Raw genomic sequence first — 19212 nt, 5'->3', positions numbered from 1 at the left:
GTGCGTGGAACAGCGAAAAATACAAAAAGCAAAGGGGGAAAAAAACGCATACCAAACGAAAGGTAATTTTGAACAAAAATGTATTCCTGAATATTTACATGAAGGTGGGAACAAAAGCTAAAGAACACAAACAAAAAAATCTTCAGTGCTAAAAGGAATACTCCTAACAGGAATAGTGCTAATAACCTACTCCTAAATATAAGGTAGAAACTTATTATTTTCTGTAAAGCTGGATTGCAACGATTGGTATCGTGAAAAGTTTATCTATACAAATAACTTGAACTGAATAGAAATATAATTATAATAAATAATGATATTATTATATTAATATATAATAAAAAATATATAATTCTAAAAATAAATAATAATACAATTACTGGGTACATATTTGTTTTGGACATTTTTAAATTTATATGTCTTGAATTAGAATTATGTCCATGTCACGTTTAATAACTATTAATATCCAAATGGTAGTGTGTTTGGTACATAAAGCACAAGATGTCGCTGTCGCATGGTTTGTGTTTCAAGTTGATATTACGCAGGGGTTGTAATAATTAGCATCAGAATTCTCACGTAGTGTTATATATTCATTCCTGACTTAACACATCCCTCATTAAATAGCCTGCATTATTATTATTTTTAAAATATTGTGACACAGGTATAAAAAGTCCATGATTGTATAATAAAAAAATACCTTTAAATTAAACCTATCCTCCATATGTATTCATTAAAGTATTATAAATAAATACAATGTTGTTTTGTCCACTCTAAAACTTATTTTGCCGTAATGAATCGTTCAACAGTAATACCGGAAGTAAAAGCTCCAGTCTTTTCCCTCTCTCTCTCTCGGCGCTGTGTGTTTGTTCTCTAGAGCGCGTCGCGAGGATATGGAAGATGGCGAGCGCCGAGACAGCGGCAGAGCACGAGCGAATCCTGCGTGAGATTGAGAGCACAGACACTAACTGCATCGGGCCAACACTCCGGTAAGAATTCATTTAACCGTACCGGAGGCTACCGGGCTCGGGTTACGATGTGACATTTTGGTTCAAAGGTTCCAGGAGAGGCTGTTCTCCTTGTTCCCTCAACTTCTCACTCAGAGGCTTGCCAGGAAATCTTCCATTCAAGTTGTCAGGCTGGTAAAGTTGGTGCTCAGTAGCGGTTTAGAGGAAGTTTTAGTTAGTATTCCTCTCACATGGCTCCCGGAGAGCAGGCGGATATTTGAGTATAATGAATAACGCTCTTTATTTGAAAACAAACCAAAAGAGACGCGAACACTGTGTTGTGTTGTTGCTGTCCATTGTATTTAGGGAAGTAACTTAAACAAGGGTTTTAACTCCTCAAAACAGTAGGCTTTTTGATTTTTCCTAACATGAATTTTTGCGTTAGAGCTTGTTTACACATTTGTTTTGAAAATTAAAAGTTGCTTATGAAAACCAAAATCAGTTGTCACCAAATTAGCTTCAAGTTTTTGATGCGATTTCAATTGTTTCTTTCTCTTTGGAGTGTTCCAAGCTCTTGGCGCTTGAAGAAGATCTGTAAAGTTGCAAAGACTAAAGTCTCAAATCCAAAGATTCTTTATCAAAGTTAAGACTCTGTCACGCCCCCTTAAACGGCTAATTTAAACACACCCCCACATGTATACATCAATATGTGGAAATATTTGAGTAATGTCTCCCAAATGTTCACGCAAAGAAAGGCGGTGTGGTTTCAGTAACCGCAGTTAATGTTGAAGCAGCCATTTAAGGCTTATTTAGGCTTCTGAAAGTAGATGCATTTAAGAATCTTTAGCAACACATTTTATGGATGACCATTTCGTGAATCTAGGATTCTGACTTTGCTACGACAATCAGCTGTCTTAACCGTCCGTGGCTTGTGTACTGCAAACACACATGAGCTTCATCACTGTGTCTGTCATGCCACTCTGTTCCCCTTTCAGGCTTGAACTGATGGTTAATCTAAAGGACATTATTAACTGTCTTTACATTTATTTTGAAAGATGAAGCTCACGATTATGGAAAGGGGCATTACATAGGATGTTGAGACGAAATCAACAAGCCAGTAGTATTTTTGGTTAGTTGGTTCAGCTTTAGTTTATCTTTCATGGCCTATATTTATTCTCATTCAGTCATTTTTAATGGCACCTACCAGGACGTGAAGGATCATGACTCAGCTTAAGCCGTTTACAGTGAAGATCTGCAGTGAATTTGATCTGTGATGATTTGATTCACAATATCTTGAACAAGTACACAGAATGTAGAGAGCATAATGTGTCATTCTTCAGCACAGTGAATGTTAGTGTACCTTTGCCTCTAACTTTCCACATAGCTGACCTGCATCTGTCAACTATGTTGTTCAGATACTACTACCAATCACTAAATTAATCCAGCTGCTGTTACTTGATGACTAGTTTGTTTTACATGTTGTTCAGATAGTGGAACTGTGTGATGCTAATTTTGGTGCTAGCAGGGTGTGTGAGGGACGTTGATAACAGTTACATAATCTCACACCCTCTGATGAGATTTTGCAGAATGAGGTAAAATTGCGAGCACAGGCTGGCTTCCTAGCCTTGCTAATGTTTGCATGTTTAGTCATTGTTTGTGATTGGTTATTTTACAGCAGTCCCATAAGACCGTTTCACCTAAACAGACAAGGGGAGGTTTCCTTTATTATGTTTGCTGACCAATTAAAGAAATGGTGAGAAATTTATTTTGTGGTTAAAAAAAAAAAATATTTTCAGTGCATGGGCATGATAAGATGAAAAAAGTTTCATGATCTTATGGTTAAAATTACAATGCAAAATAAAAATGAACCGATACCCCTTGCAAAAAGGCAGGTACTTGCTTCAATCCACTGGTCATCAACTGGTTGGAGGCAAATAAATAAATATATTTACGTTTTTTTATTTTTTTTATTTAAGAATTTGTTAAGAAGAGTTTTGTTTGTTCCTATTTCAAGTTAAAATTTAATAAAGAGATTGATGGAAAAAAAATAAGAATTTGTTAAGAAAATTAAGGGTCATAATAATGCCAGTTAAGCATAAAATGTAATGTAAGCCAATCTGATCTAATCCAGATCTATTTCTAATACAAACTAATAAAAAATAGATAAAAAAGAATGTTATATATATATATATAATGTGCGTGTGTGTATATATATATATATATATATATATATATATATATATATATATATATATATATATATATATATATATATATGATGTGCGTATATAAATATTGATTCAGAAACACATATATTAAGACTTGTATCCTTCCAAACTACCCCAGGTAATTTTTTGTTTGTTTAGCAGAAGTAAATGTGTGCACCTTATCCAGCTTTTATCTCTGAGTCTGGACTATTAACATTACTGCACACTGGAAGCACCTCAAGTAGTGCAGAGACTTCCCATGTATGATACTTTAAGGTCAAGTTGTGTAGTAAAGCAAGGCTACATCACTTTTGTTAACTAATTGGCTGTGTGGAGCTAATGGGCTGTGTGTTCTCTCTGTGTTTCCAGAGGACAGTGCAGTGCCTCTCGCATTCTGATGTGCTTTTAGATGCCTTGCAATGGATGGCACAACACGTTGCCAGACAAGGCTCAATAAACTGTAAACAAGCTAATCGATAACAGCATTTCTTTTTAATGGTTGGCTGAAACAGCATTCCCCCTCTGGCTCCTGATCATCATTTCCGCTGTCTTTTTTCTTGTCTCCTTAATTTTTTGTTGTTGTTGCCATTTTTAAATGCCTCTCATTTTAAGATTGGATGTTTTGATAGTGGGTTACTTTTAATCTGTTGATATAAACAGGTTTAACATCTCTATTTTAGTACTATTTTCTGAAGGATTAAATTTTTTAGCTTTTTGTGGCACAGCTGTCACTGACTGTGACCTGTTTTCCCACAAAAAACAATGTGTTTTCTTTTGTTAGTAGAAATCAGCATTTGTACCATGGGCTGTTTATATTATATTGTGTCCATGTGATAGTTGATGTCTCATGCAACATTTTTTCATTTCTCATGTGCTTGTAATCACATAGTATTTAAATGAAACTCCCTAAGTGTGTGAGAACTATATTTGGCCTCACATGAAGACGGATCATACAAGACTTCTGGGGCTCTTAGGTCTGAAATGTGTGTTTATATCAGAGAGAGAACGCTGAGAATCCTGGGTTGGTCTGCCTTAGTGAGTCAGTTTCCCCAGACTGTGTAGTACAAATGGACTGATTATGGCTAGTTTTAGAAATTGCTTTATGCAGTCTGTAGTGTACAAGTTTTCATCTCTCTACAGAAGAAGTGATTGGCTGTTTCATAATGTGCACACACGTCAAGACTTGTGATTACATTCCTATGGTTAAGCCCTGTAGCGTAATGCACACTGCCATTCCTTGGTCAGGTCTTCCATCCCAAGATATCTGGTAGTTTTAACAATTGCTATGAAATGGAACGTCGGAATCGTTGCTGGTGACTAGGGGTGTTCCGATCACGATCGGCCGATCGTTATGCACATCTCGTCAGTAAAGCCGGTTTTCTGATCAGCGGTTAATTCCATCAGGTGCGTGATTTCACATAGAGCAGCTGTTACTACACAGAGCCGTTGTTAATAGAGAAGATGCGCAAATCACGTTAATTTTCAGCGTTTATTGGCGCATCTTCTCAGTTAACAACGGCTCTGTGTAGTAACAGCTGCTCTATGTGAAATCATGCACCTGATGGAATTAACCGCTGATTAGAGAACCGGCTTTACTGACGAGATGCGCATTAACGATCGGCCGATCGTGATCGGAGCACCCCTACTGGTGACGTATTCTAAACCAACCCCTTACAATCAACTGCTAGCTCACATTCAAATCTGCCTCCATCTAATCAATAACTGATGGATAGAGCTAAATCCCACCCTGCAGTTTTCTTTTTTGATAACCCGTTTAACTCCTATAACAATTATTGGACCGATATTGTTTTTTTGACGGCAGATGCCGATATTTAGTTTAATGAATATTTAAGAAATTCTAAATAATTTGCTAATGGATTAAAAAATAAATGTAAATAAACATACTTTAGATGACAAAGTATTTTTCACAAATAAATAAACCGCCACTCAGAGAACGCGCGATCATGCTGGATAAAACTGCACACTTCACAAGTGCGCTCTGACAAATGACCTCAAACAAATTTGCCAAGCAGAAAATTTATTGGCCAGTGCCTATATTTGAAAATGTCAAATAGTGTTATCACGATACCAAAATTTCAGTATTCGGTACCGATACCAGTGAAAATCCACGGTTCTTGGTACCAATTTCGGTACCAAAGCAAAACAAAAAAATATTCGAATTAAAAAAAAAATAACTTTTTAGCACCAAAAATAAAACCAATGTCATTCTTTATACTTATTTACAATTGTGTTTAAAGTTTTAAAGTTAAAGTTATATAATTATGAATAACAGTAAACAAGTTTCACTCAAATTTAATTTGTCTTTTAATTTATGAAATTTAAACATTTTATTTTTGGTAAATAAAGGGGATTTGATTTTAAAATTAAAACATGGAAGAAATATTGTAATTTATTTCTTTAAAAAATAAAGTTTTATAAAAAAAAATATTTTATATAGTAATAGATCATATTAATTATTATTAAAAGATAATACTACTACTAATTCTACTATCATACTAATGTATATACAATGCACTATCAATTGATGAGCTGCTGGGTTCATGAATATTAATCACATTTTCTGGGTTTGGTCGAACTGATTTGCTGAAATCAAAACAGGGACGGTACTAGTTGAGCGTCAGCCAATGAAATTGTCATTTGCGTGTTAGCTCCGCCCACTACCGGAGAAACCGGCATATCTTCTGCTCGTTCGAAAAAGTTGAATAATTCTAAATGAACTCCATTATTTTGACAGGAGAAGACAACAAAGAATAGTTTACATATAGCATGTCGATTCAGCGTGGTAAGACTCTCGCTCTCTCTCTCTTTGCATGTGTGAGAAACAGCGCTATCAGTAAAGCGATGGTGAGTCGTGCGCCTTCACAAAGAGTTTACAGAGCATCAAATACAGGTTCGCTGTGCGTCCATTGAGATGAACTGAAAAGTTCAGATCGCTTGATGGTGAGAGAACTCTGAAGCTCAGATGCTGAAATTAATGCAAGCGTCATGCGCTTCAGTCTATGTAGTAAACAAACCCGCACGTCTCTGCCATTCATTAATTCACACTGAGATGCGCAGAACACGGATTCATATTTCAAACAACTTTTGCGGCTTAATACAGATACTGGTCCATATTTGATTTTATTAATTTATGCTAACTTTGACATTCCATGACTGTCCATATTAAAATGTTTAAGTTTCATTTTCATGACTGGATTTTGAGATTCCGTCCTCGTTTTCTGCTTCGCGGAAATCATAGCGCTGAACCGGGTTTGAACGGTACCTCGGTACTACCGGTATTTAAAGAAACCTGGTACCGTCACATTAAATTTTTTTTAGTACCGACTTGGTCCCGAAGTACCGGGTCTTTTGACAACACTAATGCCAAATATCGGCCGATATATCGGCCTCGGTCGACCACTAATCACAATACAGAGTGACAGAGACAACCATATTAAACTGCAGTGTGTATGTGGCCCTTAGAGCTCAAATGTAAGAAGATCTGAAGGAATAATATTGAGTCTTGATTATGAGCTGTACACTTCAGTGTGTTTGTATGTAAGTGTTTATCTCAGAGTACCAGGAATGAGTACTCTGGTTTCTTGTCACATGCTCTCTCTCTCTCTCCCTCATCCAGTTTCTCTTGTTTCTGTGAAAAGTTTTAAAGTACTGTGTATTTTCAATGTCCTTGATTTCCTGGACTTTGTGATTAACCACTTTGAAAAGGAATAGAGGACTGAAGCTTTGGAAACACGGTTCTTCATTCCAATTATGTCAAGAGGAATGTTTTAAATATTTTGGACTCACTCCTGCATCCACCTGAGGAATTTCGAACAAACATTTCACAGCACTTTGGCAATTATCGTGTTGAAACATTTCTCAAAGTCTGCTTATTTCAAGAACAGATGCAGAGAACAATGTATATCGATGTTTCATAGGATTTCCATTGCTTGCATTGAAAAAAAATATTGTAAAAATATTCAGTAAAGTATTTGGTTATATAACAGTATGATGAGCTACATTATCATATTTTTCATTCATTGGCTCTTTTAACTATATATTTGCATGATATTCTGGTCCCTAGATGTGGCTTGGGATTTAGAACTACTCCTAACCCTATGTAAATAATATTACTAGTGGTGAGGCAACTAAAGTTAATTATACATTTTAACCAATCTGGAAGCACAAAAGTATGCACACACAGTTGGAAGTTGGCATTCATTCCACAAGCCACCAATCAGTTTTCTCTCCTCTTCTCCATTACGTTCCATTTATTTGCTGAACAGTAGGGAATCTTCAGACTGGCAACCTATGACCTTTACAACAGCGCTGCAATCACACACATTTAACCTGCAAACAATACCCTTGATGATGAATGAAATCTCCATCTTCAGGGGTCCAAGACTGAAGCAGAGGTCTACAGCTATTTGCAAGAAACACCTTTAGTTCTAAAAACCCTTTATGACAATACACTTTCTTTAGTTTCTGTTATATAACGTTTTTTTCTTGTATTCTTTTTTTACTATCCCACATTTTTGCAATTGGGTCCTGAGCTGTAAGCTACCTAGGAAGCTACATTTCTAGATAGGAGCCCCTGACTGAAAATTTTGAGGAGCATTTGCATTCTGCTTTGGATAAACGGTTTTTTATAACTAAAGGTGTTTCTTGGAACTAGCTGCAGACCTCTGTTCCTAACCCTTGCAGAATCTGAAAATGTGAGTAAAAAAAAAAGAGAGATCATACAAAATGCATGTTGTTTTTTTATTTAGTACTGTCCTGAGTAAGATATTTTACATAAAATATATTTACTTATTTAGTTCACAAGACAAATAAATTGCTGAATATATATATATATATATATATATATATATATATATATATATATATATATATATATATATATATATAAAATTTAAATTAAATTAAATATATATATATATATATATACATATATATATCTCTCTCTCTCTCTCTCTCTCTCTCTCTCTCTCTCTCTCTCTCTCTCTCTCTCTCTCTCTATATATATATATATATATATATATATATATATATATATATATATATAAACCTGGTTCTTACTGTATGTGGTTACCTGGATGATCTAAGACTGTTTTTTTGTTTTCTGTGCAGAATTTGAATGCTTCTCCGTAAATCCCGACAGAAAATATTTGTTTGCAGTGTCGAACCCTGTTTTACTAAAATTTTAAGTGTTTTGCTTTGTTCTGTTCAGCTGAGCAAAGCAAAGTTTTGGCTAAGGTTTTCTATGTGTAATGTGTTTGCAGTCACAAGAAGCAGAGACCAATTTACCACAAAGGTGCAGCCAGGTCCACACCCAGCTGAGTCACTGCAAACACACACACACACACACACACACACACACACACACACACACACACACACACACACACACACACAAGATTACTTACAGACCCTGCTGTAAAACTCTGAGGTGCTTTTGAAGGTTGAAGGATGTCCAGTGGGCTATGGCTAATTTAATTTGTGGAAGGTTTTTGTATGGTGATACCAGAGAATTGTTTAAAATATTTATTTTCTTTTCTCTCCACAGTGGGCTTGGTGGTTTACTAGATGAAAGCTTTGATAAGCGCTTAATGGCTTCCTCTGTTTTTTACACAATTGAACTGCCTGTTGTTGTTTTTGTTTAGTTGATTTGACTTTAAATAATAATAATAAAAAAAGACATTAATTACTTGTGCACCTGGTAATATTTTGTGTCACTTGGTTCATGGACATCAGTGCTCCCGTGGCAAATCCAGTTGGCATGTACAGAGCTTTAAAAGTATATACATTTTTTTTTTGCACCATTTAAGAAATTTCCTGTTAACATTTCACATATCACACACATACCATTCACATTCATATATCCTATTCATATTTGTGACCCATAACAAAAATAGTGGAGGGCTGCTACTATCAACTGGTCATGACACATTTGTCATATTTTTAGACCGTTTCTTGGTGCGTCTTTAATTTTAATCTTTGTGACCTTTAACCCTTGTGAACCGCTCTCTAAATCATTTTGTTTTAGATTTAAGATTGACATTTTGTGCTCTGCTGTGTGCAAGAAGTACTTGGAAAATCTGTCATTTTTGAACTAGAGGTTGGGCAACATTCTGTGTTTCTCAGTGCTTATCTTCTGGCATTGCACTGCTACAGTCATCATTCATCAGTCGGTTTCAGCTCGAAGGATTTATTGCTCGCTCTTTCTTTCTCTCAGCTGTTGCACTGTGGCCCATCTCTGCCCTCACTATTGCTGTGTTTATACCCACAGAGGAATTTACAGTTTCTAGGGTGACTACTGCTACCATTCTCTTCTTTTTTCAGTCCCACTCTCTGTCACCTCCCACATGACCTCAGGTTTTTCTGTGCCGTGCCATTCTTGGTACATGTCTCTTTTTTAACATGTTTCCATGCATCAGTGTTCTCTCTGGGCTGCTGCTATAATCAAAGAGTTGTTAGCAATAGTTTCATACACTCAAAAGTTTGGGGTCAGTATATGTTCTAGAAAGAAGTCTTGTATGCTGTGGCTGTTTACATTTTTTTTTAATATTCTATATTTCATAATTATTTGCAAATATTATAATTATTTTTTTTTTTTTTTACTGATGACTGATTGGACACATTCTTACTGATGCTCTTATATTGTTAGGTAATCTCATTGTGATGTTGCCATTTTTCTGAAGTCGTTTTTACCCTCTTGTAATTTGGCTGTGAATCTCAGGTGAAAATCCCAAAGTTTAATTAGGTTATTTGGGTACTTGAGATTAGTCCATGATTGAGTCATGAACTGCAGTGACTATGCACTCTTCCCTCTGTTAGACAGTGATCAGATTTCAGTGTTCAGCCAGTACTGCGTACCACTATTTCCTCTTTTAGAGCTTCTAATGTTACCTCAGAACCTCCAGATGGACTTCTGTCCTCGCCATCAGAGAAGGATCTAGTCCAGGGTCAGTAAAGCAGAACCTGAGGCCCAAGCCTGGTTCACTGCATGTAATGTGTGAGAATGCAGAGACTTCATGAAATAAAGTTATCTGTAAAGCAATTGATTAGTTGGCTGATTATTTCTCCGATTAAAACTCCTATTTTCTTTATTTTAATTTTACTGATAAAAACACACTATTCCACGTTCTGCCTAGTTTCCTTGAAACAAATGTGCCAACTGAATGCTATGAATACATACAGTGCATTACAATTTATTAGACCACCTGTCATAAAACAAAACACAAATATTTTTAGAATCGGTCAAAAAAAAATAATTCTAAAAATGTTATTGTCATTTTTAGACAAATAACAAATTAAAACAACTAAATATTTATTAACATATCAAAAATGCAATCCTTTGCCTTTGATAACAGCTTGCATGCTTGTTGGCATTGTTTATGTACTTTTTGACTAATTGGGTATCTGAATAATAAAAAAAACTCTAATACAGTTATTATTTTGGTAATTACTGGGAGTGGGAGTATGCCATTTTTTAGTATACTATTTGGTAGAATAATAAAATCAATTTCTAGACATTCCACCAATAGGTGGTGTTGAGATTATTTTTGTCTGGTGAGGTCAGCTGGGTCACCTTCATCATGCAGTAAGTTAGTTAAACAAAGATGATGGCATCGTGGAAAATTATCAGGAAAGCCCCTTCTTCATTTAAATCGGATGTATGGATTTACTTCGGATTTGTAAAGGAGGGGATGTAAGTAGGGATGCACCAAATTTTCGTCATCCGAAAATGATCAAATAGATAAACGGCTGAAAATGCATAATAATAATAATAATAATAATAATGATATATGGCACGTCGCGCCCCGTCCGGCAGTGTTCACCATTTCACTCTACTCGTCACGGTGCTGTTTGGCGCTCCGCTCCATATTCCGCTCTGTGAATGTGCGTTTCACTCGACTACCGCTCATGCTCACCAGAAAAGCAAAGTCTGCGCAGACAGAAAATGTATATGCTGTATACATGCTGCTGTTTGCAGTAGTGCTACTGGGCTGTAACATGGTGTACAGCTATACTGGACACCGCTGGTAAAATGATGCTTCCTTCAGTCAAGCTATTCTGTGCTCATATGCTCTGATAATAATAGCTTTATAGGACTATAATTATTTGTATAATTAGTCCAATAAAAAAAAAAAAAAAAGTAATCCGACAATTTATATCTAATTTTAGTGAATAAAAAATAATATATTGATATTTAATATTAAGGTAACACTTTACAGTAAGGTTCCAATAATGTTAATGTATTTAATGAAACAAAATATTTATTACAGTATTTATTAATCTTTCTTAATGTTAGTTAATGAGAATACAGTTGTTCATTCTTAGTTCATGTTAATTCAGGGTGCATTAACTGTTAACTAGCACAACTGTTGATTTTAATAATTAGTAAAAGTTGAAATTAACATGAACTAAGTAATAAATTCTTAGTTAGCTAAAGTATTTAACTAATGTTACCTAATGAACCTTATTATAAAGTGTTACCTATATTAATATAAAGTCAGTCCAGTTTTATTGTTACTTTCAGTAAAAGTGTGGTTATTTTTTGGCTTGTTTTTTTTTTTAATTCAGTATCATTAAAATTGAGTTAAATAAAAAAAAAAATTACAACACAACTTAATATTATTTAGTTGTATGTGCACTGTAGACAGACCCAACTAATCGATAATGAGAATCGTTGGTGATGATTATCGATAATAATCAATTTTATCGATTAGTTGTGCCAACCCTAATATCAAGCAATTCAGCATTTGCTACTATTTATGGTCTAATGGCTTTTTTAAATTATCAGCAATTTTGGCCCAGAGATCATTGCTAAGATCATATCATTAAATGTCCCAGTGTTGTTGAATCTTTCGTAGATATTTGAATATATTCAAATACATTGCATGATATTCGATATCCTTTCGAATTAGATTTTTCTCAAAAGTGACAGCCCTAGTATATATATGTATATTTGTATATGTTTATTTTTTTTGGCTCTCATAAATATAGCTCTCAGTTGCAGCCGTCAGTATAGCTTTTGTCTCTGTTGAACTACCCGGTACAGTAAGTTTGAAAAGATAAAGGTACAGATTAGTAGGTATGCTATTACATCATAGATAGAAAAGTGCACTGCTATTGTTGGTGTGAGGTGCTGACGTGTGTTTGTGGGGCTTCTAAGTTTAGATCCTCTGCTCTATTTCCGATCCATTCTGTTTCCCAGCTGCCATTGAGCTATCTCTAGATTTCAGTCGGCCAGCAGGATATGACATAATAGCACACATAAGCATAGGTTTTCCTTAAGTTAGTAGAGGGTGACGACAGTTTGCAGAGGAAATGCTTTGAATAGGAATGCTGTGTAACAGGTCAACACACACACACATGCACACACACACACACACGCACAGACAAACACACACACACACAGAGCTCAGAGCTATGTTGGCATTCCTTGACCAAATGAATTGGGCTGTATTTGTTCAAACAGATCCAGTATAAAATAACGGTAATTTTGAAATGTCACTAACTTTTAAATAACTGTTTTTCTATTTGAATATATTTTATGCCTGTGATGGCAAAGCTGAGTTTACAGCTGTTTTTCAGGAATAGGAGACACAGATGGCCTTCAATTGCTCACTTTATGACACCCTTGGTGTTCATATCAGAGCAGAAAAGCAGAGTAATTGCAAAGTAATGGTCCACTGATGTGCTACAACACATTTCTGGACATTTGGCTTTCCTGTTAAGTCATCGGCATTTCTGTGTGTTTTCATATGCAAATAAAAAAGGACAGTTTTGAAATGTTAGAGAGAGTGTGACATGTTTAAACTGCTTCTTCTTTTTAGTCTTCTCTCTCTTTCCTTCTCTATCATATATCAATTATTTCTCTACCCAGGAGTGTTGGGAAAATGTCAGGCTCCAGTTTTTCTCAAGGAGGGTGTCATGTTTCAGTTTTGGGAACGTCACCCGGTTTCCCAATAGTGCTTGTAACAATGGGAGCCAGATGGCCAATCAAGTAAGGTTGATTCATGGTTTACACGTGCTGTGAGTGCTGTAAAATCATTATATTCATGCAGGTAGTAGGAGATATTAGTGCAAAGAAATGTTGTTTTGACTTTTTAAATTTGACTCCGTAAGGAAGAGTCTGGACAATGATGTCTGATGCTTATATCATTCATTCATTTGTTCATTCATTCGTTCATTCGTTCATTCAAATAACTGAACTGAGAGGTGTCCTTGAGCCAGATGTGGTAGAGTCTCACTCCAGCTGAGCTTTTTACAGTTGTTCAGCTTTTTGTTCCCATCCCCGTTTTTTGCTTAGGGAGTTGTGCAACACAGATTATTGAAGACGACCCTTACTTCCAAAATGTTTAGTGGTTTTCTTTTTATTAGTTTCTTTTTTGGCGTATTGTTAAGTTAACATCAATCATTTTGGGCTTTGTTAAAACTGTGTCTGATGAGACGGGAAACAGTAAGAGGAAAGAATCGGGCATAAGTACTTTGAGTCAAGATTATTTAAATGACTTATCGATGCACATTATAATTTTTTTTTCTAATTAAAAAATAATCCCTCATAAATATCTCCTCATTGATGATGTACATCGTTGTGAGTGCTGGCCAATCCAATATTTCTCGATTGAAAAAAAAAAAATCAAGTCATTCCAGATTTATCTTGAGAACGTGTTCTTCTGTCTTATAACAACTTTTAATAGTTGAGTATTTGAGGCACATGTCTGCTCATTTGTCTGTCCCAGTGGTCTTTTTTTTTTCTGTACAGTGCTCACATTTCCTTCCAGCATCTTCCTCTAGATAAAAATGCTAAATTCAGGTTGGGAAGTGCGTTCACCTTGCGGCCCTGGATTTGAGGTGTGTTTACTGTGTGTGAGTGTTTGTGGAGGAAGCCAGCAGTGACGTCAAGACTGTGCCAATGGACGACATTTCCTGAGCCACAGGAAGGCTGTGCTCAGGTGAAGCCATGTCCTGGTGTGTTTGTGTCCTGAATTAGTCTGTATCTTACTGAAAAGGACATAGTTTGCTTCCCTGACAGTCCTCCTCACTATGACACTGTCTGTTAATCACGGTACATTTTCATACAATGATAACCTCTATCAGGGGAGAGAGATGTAAGTCAAGAACGGCTCCTCTTGCTGAGTCCTGATTCACCTTAAACCTGCTTCCCTTACTATCGTATGCTTTTTTGTTCTGTCCATTGTCACCGTTAGCTTGCTAACTTGCAGGTATTAAGACAATGTTGTTTGTGAAACTGTTCTGGGCATGGTCTTTATTGAGAAAAGCACCTTGGTTATAACCAAACCGAATTGAATCAGATCTAATCTAATTGTGGTCTATTGTCACTTATACTGGAGACTTGTTATGGACCTCAGTCAGGTGTGTAAAATTAAATATGGAATCTACAAGAACACATGCTGTGGGTATTCTTTTTTGTTTGTAGAGCAGAATATGGATATAAAACTGCATATATTTTCAAATAACCCTTGTTATATTCGGTGTTTGGTCTGTTTTCAAATGGAAAAAAACATATGCACTTAGAAATTGTTCTTGGATTCATCTGAAGCGCTAAGCTTCTTGAGGAGTTTTTATTTTATATCTTCTACTGCCATCTGGTGGTAAACACCTAGTGTCATCGCCAATGGAGAAAGATTTGACGTTTTACAGAGACTTCATTAGCATTCACTCACTCTGTCCATTTCATTTATAGTGTTGTTGATTATATTACATTACTTCAAAACAGTTAACGAGCAACCAGGCACTTTATATGTCTTTTGATAATCTTTTCAGGTGTCCGTGTACGTGTGTAAATGGTATAATATGTTGCATGTAGCATTGATGTAATATAGACTGCACATATTTATATATATATATATATATATATATATATATATATATATATAGTAATTTGACACTGTTTTTTTATTTTGTCCTTGTTTTTTTTTTGGAAGGTCTGTTTATGATGGACAGGAACATGGACTCTTCATGGATAAACTGGAAGGGCGGATCCGCAACCACGACCGTGAAATTGAGAAGATGTGCAACCATCACTTCCAGGGCTTTGTGGACTCCATTACTGAGCTGCTCAAAGTGCGCGGAGAAGCCCAGAAACTCAAGGTGCAGAAAGACCTGATCTAAAAAAAGATTTCAACCACTCGTGTTTTATGTCAGGAAAAATCCATACATATATAGTTTGTGTTTCTGTTTTGATCACGCCTGGATAATTGGTTGCTTTGTCTTCCTCAGTGTCAGGTGACCGAGACCAATCAGAAGCTCCAAAATGATGGCAAGGAGGTGTGTTGCGTATTTTAGTCTTTGATTCAAAACATGTTACATTAAAAGCAAATATCTATTAATAACATTAAGCATTATTAAGATGGTGGTTATGTCTTCTGTAGCTCCTGACATCGATGGATGAGCTGAGACAGTGCCGTCTGCAGCAGAGGAATATCGCCACCACCATCGACAAACTCACACACTGCTTACCAGGTCCAAACCTCAGGCCTCTCTGCCTGAGCGCTTTCAATCTATCTGCTATTTGTTGTATTTACAATAATGTTCAAAAGTTGTTATTGATGCTTCAGCAAGGTAATTAATACTTCTATTTAAAATAAATGCTTTTCTTTGAACTTTCTATATTTATTGAAGAATCCTGAAAAAGGTTTACACAAAATTAAGCAGCACTACTGCTTGAGCACGAAATCAGTATATTAGATTGATTTCTGATTCTGAAAGATTATGGGATCCTGAAGATTGAAGTAATATGGCTGCTGAAAATTCAGCTTTGTTCTGTATTGTAATAATGTTTAACAATCTTATGTCTTTCTTGCAGTGTTGGAGATGTACAGCAAACTGCAGGAGCAGATGAGGGCCAAAAGGTATGACATCTGCACGTGCCTTTTTTACAGTATGTAAGCTGCAGATGAGCACTAGGTGGCACTAGAGTTAAACTTATCAAGGTTGAACTGAAATACACAAGTGCAGTGCAATGTCCAAAATATTTTAACACCTTTACTTAAAAAAAAGCTAATCTGAGAACAGGACATTCCCAGCTGGGGGAGAGAGAGGACGAGGTGTTGATGATTAAAACAGACTGTAGACCACTGGAGTATCTCATCCAGTCTGACGTGACTGAAACAGGGACCAGACAGACACAGAGAGAGAGTTTTTCAGATGTCTGAGATGTACAAAGCAGCATTTGGCAGCTGTCAGGAGTCAGAGACACAGAGGACACATTTGGATTGGATTTTCTTAGCTTTAGCAGCTGCATACATTGAACTGTCCCAGCATAATCAGGCATCTTTTTTTATTTATGATTTTTTGTTTTTATGGTAAAGGATAGTAGACGTCTAATATAAAGATGGAGGGAGTGAAAGGGGGAACCAGGTGGAGATGATACAGGACTTTAACCTGCATCTTCACGAGCACTCAGCTCTTCTATACAAGCATGTTCCAACCCTCAGGGGCCATATGTGAAAAATGTGAGAAAGAAAAAGAAAGATTATACACAATATAATATGACTGTTAAAGTTAACTGTAAAAATACATTTAGATTCAATGGAAAATATTCAGACATTTAATCACTTTGGTAGGGGGTAGAATACTTCATACATTAATCCATTGTAATGTATTTGGCATTTTCTCTTAAAAAGTAGAAGTAGTTCTTTTAATACGTTAAAAAATATATAATTGCCTTTATATAAAAAAAAAGAGTGTCCCTCTCTACGGAATCGTCATATTTGTGTATCAATATTGTTGTCCACTTAAATTGTGTTTCAAAGTGCCACTCAAAATGTTTTTGAAGCATTGGGTTTGGTGTCTTTTCGTGTCCTCCGTGTGACCTGAGCATCGGCATGGGCCTGCAACTTTTCCATCCATTTTGTTTTTTATTTATCTCTGCTCTCCATGTTTCTCCATCTCTCTCTCTCTCTCGCTCTCTCGTGTGCTTGGTTTTGCCATTAGCCTGGAGGTAGCAGCAGGGTCGGCCAAAAGAGACTCTCTCCCCGGCGTCGGGTCTGCTGTGTAATGTTGCGTGACTCTGATGCTGTACTGAGTGTGTGTGCATGTGTGTGATGAGCATAGCTCATCTCTGAGATCATCTTGATTGGGTTAAATTGTTATCATGCTGAGATCTAAGTCTTTAACCAAAGGTTAAAAACATGTACTGCTTGTGCAAGGCTCAACAGTAAGGATGGCCTGGGGAGAGTTTTGAGTTTTGGGTCAGTTTACATGACTGTCATTTGTCTTTTAGTGCAATCTTATGTTTGTCAGTCATGTACAATATGTGTGTTTTCATGCTTAGCAAGGATTGTAATAAATATAACACAATCATATATCATATATCATAAATATAACAAATAAAATATTTAAATATTTCATATTTCATATAAAGAAATATAAAAAAGTCAAAATAATATATTTGTTATATTTTTGTTAAAGTATAAACAATCTGAAAAAAAGTTAAAAAAGTTAATAACATTTAAAAAGTAATACTAAATATTAATGCACACATATATACAGTATATATTTGAAAATGAATCAAGAAATATTGTGTATTTACTAATAAAGTTCTTCATATAAAATAGTGTTTATTACATAAAAAGTTTTTGCTTTGTCGCCGTTGAAAAACCTAATTGTTAAGCCCTGCATGTGAGGTCATTAATAGTGGGAAAGTTTTTGAAGTGACAGATATGTGCAATCATTGCTGATCCTGCTGTATTTTTACCCAGATACTACCCAGCACTACGAACCCTGGAACAGTTGGAGGAGAGTTGTTTGCCTCAAGCTGGATCATATCGTTTCTGCGGCATCATGTCAGAGAATATCCCACGCCTGCGCACACACATCAGAGACGTCTCCATGTCTGACCTCAAAGACTTCCTGGAGAGCATCCGCAAGCATTCGGATAAGATCGGAGAGACTGCCATGAAACAGGTGTGTGTGCTTGTGTGTGTGAGAGAGAGAGAGAGCGAGAGAGTGAGTAATGCCTGGAGGTGGATCAGAACTATTCTTTGACCGCTGCCTCATGTGCTCGCATCTGACCTGACGACTGGGTTTCAACGTGAGGTCCTGAGAGAAGGACAGAGTCCTTGTTCTTCAGTAGTTGAACGTGCTTTTGCCCCATTTTTCCTTTCATCTTATCTCTGACCATCTAGTCATCTAGTCTGGAGGAAAAAGAGCTACCAATCTGTTCCGAATCAAAGATCGTTTCAGGTCGCTTTTGTTTATGCCAGAGGAATTGAGGAACACTGTGTATGGACACTACTTCAAGGACAGTGCACGGAGACACAGAGAAGACCCAGGGAACACATATGAGAGAAATTGAGTGGATTTTTCGTTGGAATGCAGAAAAGTCCTCTGCTTTCTTTTAAAGTTATTAGACCAAGATGGGGTGAGGAGTGCATTAGAATATGAAATGCCAAATAGACATTAAGATCTCCCAAGCACTATAAAAATCTGGCCTTGCTTTTTCCATTCTATTTAACATATCTTTTTTTACTTTCTTTCTTATCCTTCTTCACTGAGGAATAAAACTAGCCGTGATAGATGTTATTGTGTGAAAGCTGCTTCGGTGGTGGTTTCTGAGGCAGGCATTAATTTTGCTAAACCTATTGCACATGAATGATACTAAAAATCTTGAGGCTCACTTAGAGGAAAATATAATTTTATTGGGCAGATATTTTTTGTAAAAATATATTTACAAATTCTTAATCACAGACAAAAAAGTTAAGGAGATATTGAATATTGTTGGACAGTAGGGGGCCTTGAAGCCAGAGATTGAGTACCGCTGCTGCTTGGTTAAAACCGTTTAGAGATACCTTAGCAACCCCTTTGAATCCTTTGAGCTAATTTTGCACAGGCAGTCGCCACCTTCCCATTTTCTTCAAAAAAAAAAAAATCCTCTGCTCTTCTAATCGCTAGCAGTTCCTCTCAATATGGACCGGTTGCTGATCCTAATTATGAAACAGTGGGGAGTAAAAGTAGCCAAAAAGATGTCACAGAAGAGATCAAATATTCCTCACTGAAAAAGACCAAAGCCAGGCGTGCACGTGTGTGTG

At 36.2% G+C, this 19212-nt stretch overlaps 1 protein-coding gene across 5 annotated transcripts in view; it reads left to right on the top strand.

The window, feature by feature from the left end:
- The first annotated feature begins 828 nt into the window (after nt 1-828).
- The window catches only part of exoc6b (exocyst complex component 6B), a 98593-nt gene continuing 80209 nt past the window's right edge, over nt 829-19212 (top strand). For all 5 annotated transcript variants that reach the window (XM_026267142.1, XM_026267141.1, XM_026267139.1 and 2 more), the window contains exons 1-6: nt 829-983; nt 15106-15271; nt 15401-15448; nt 15553-15643; nt 15987-16032; nt 17884-18088. In XM_026267142.1, coding sequence (XP_026122927.1) covers nt 895-983; nt 15106-15271; nt 15401-15448; nt 15553-15643; nt 15987-16032; nt 17884-18088 — 645 coding nt within the window. In that variant the 5' untranslated portion in view covers nt 829-894. The remainder of the gene's footprint in view (nt 984-15105; nt 15272-15400; nt 15449-15552; nt 15644-15986; nt 16033-17883; nt 18089-19212) is intronic.

Source organism: Carassius auratus, chromosome 7 (genome assembly GCF_003368295.1).
Source record: "Carassius auratus strain Wakin chromosome 7, ASM336829v1, whole genome shotgun sequence".
Taxonomy (NCBI): domain Eukaryota; kingdom Metazoa; phylum Chordata; class Actinopteri; order Cypriniformes; family Cyprinidae; genus Carassius; species Carassius auratus.
This window is presented reverse-complemented; position numbering and strand designations above follow the sequence as displayed.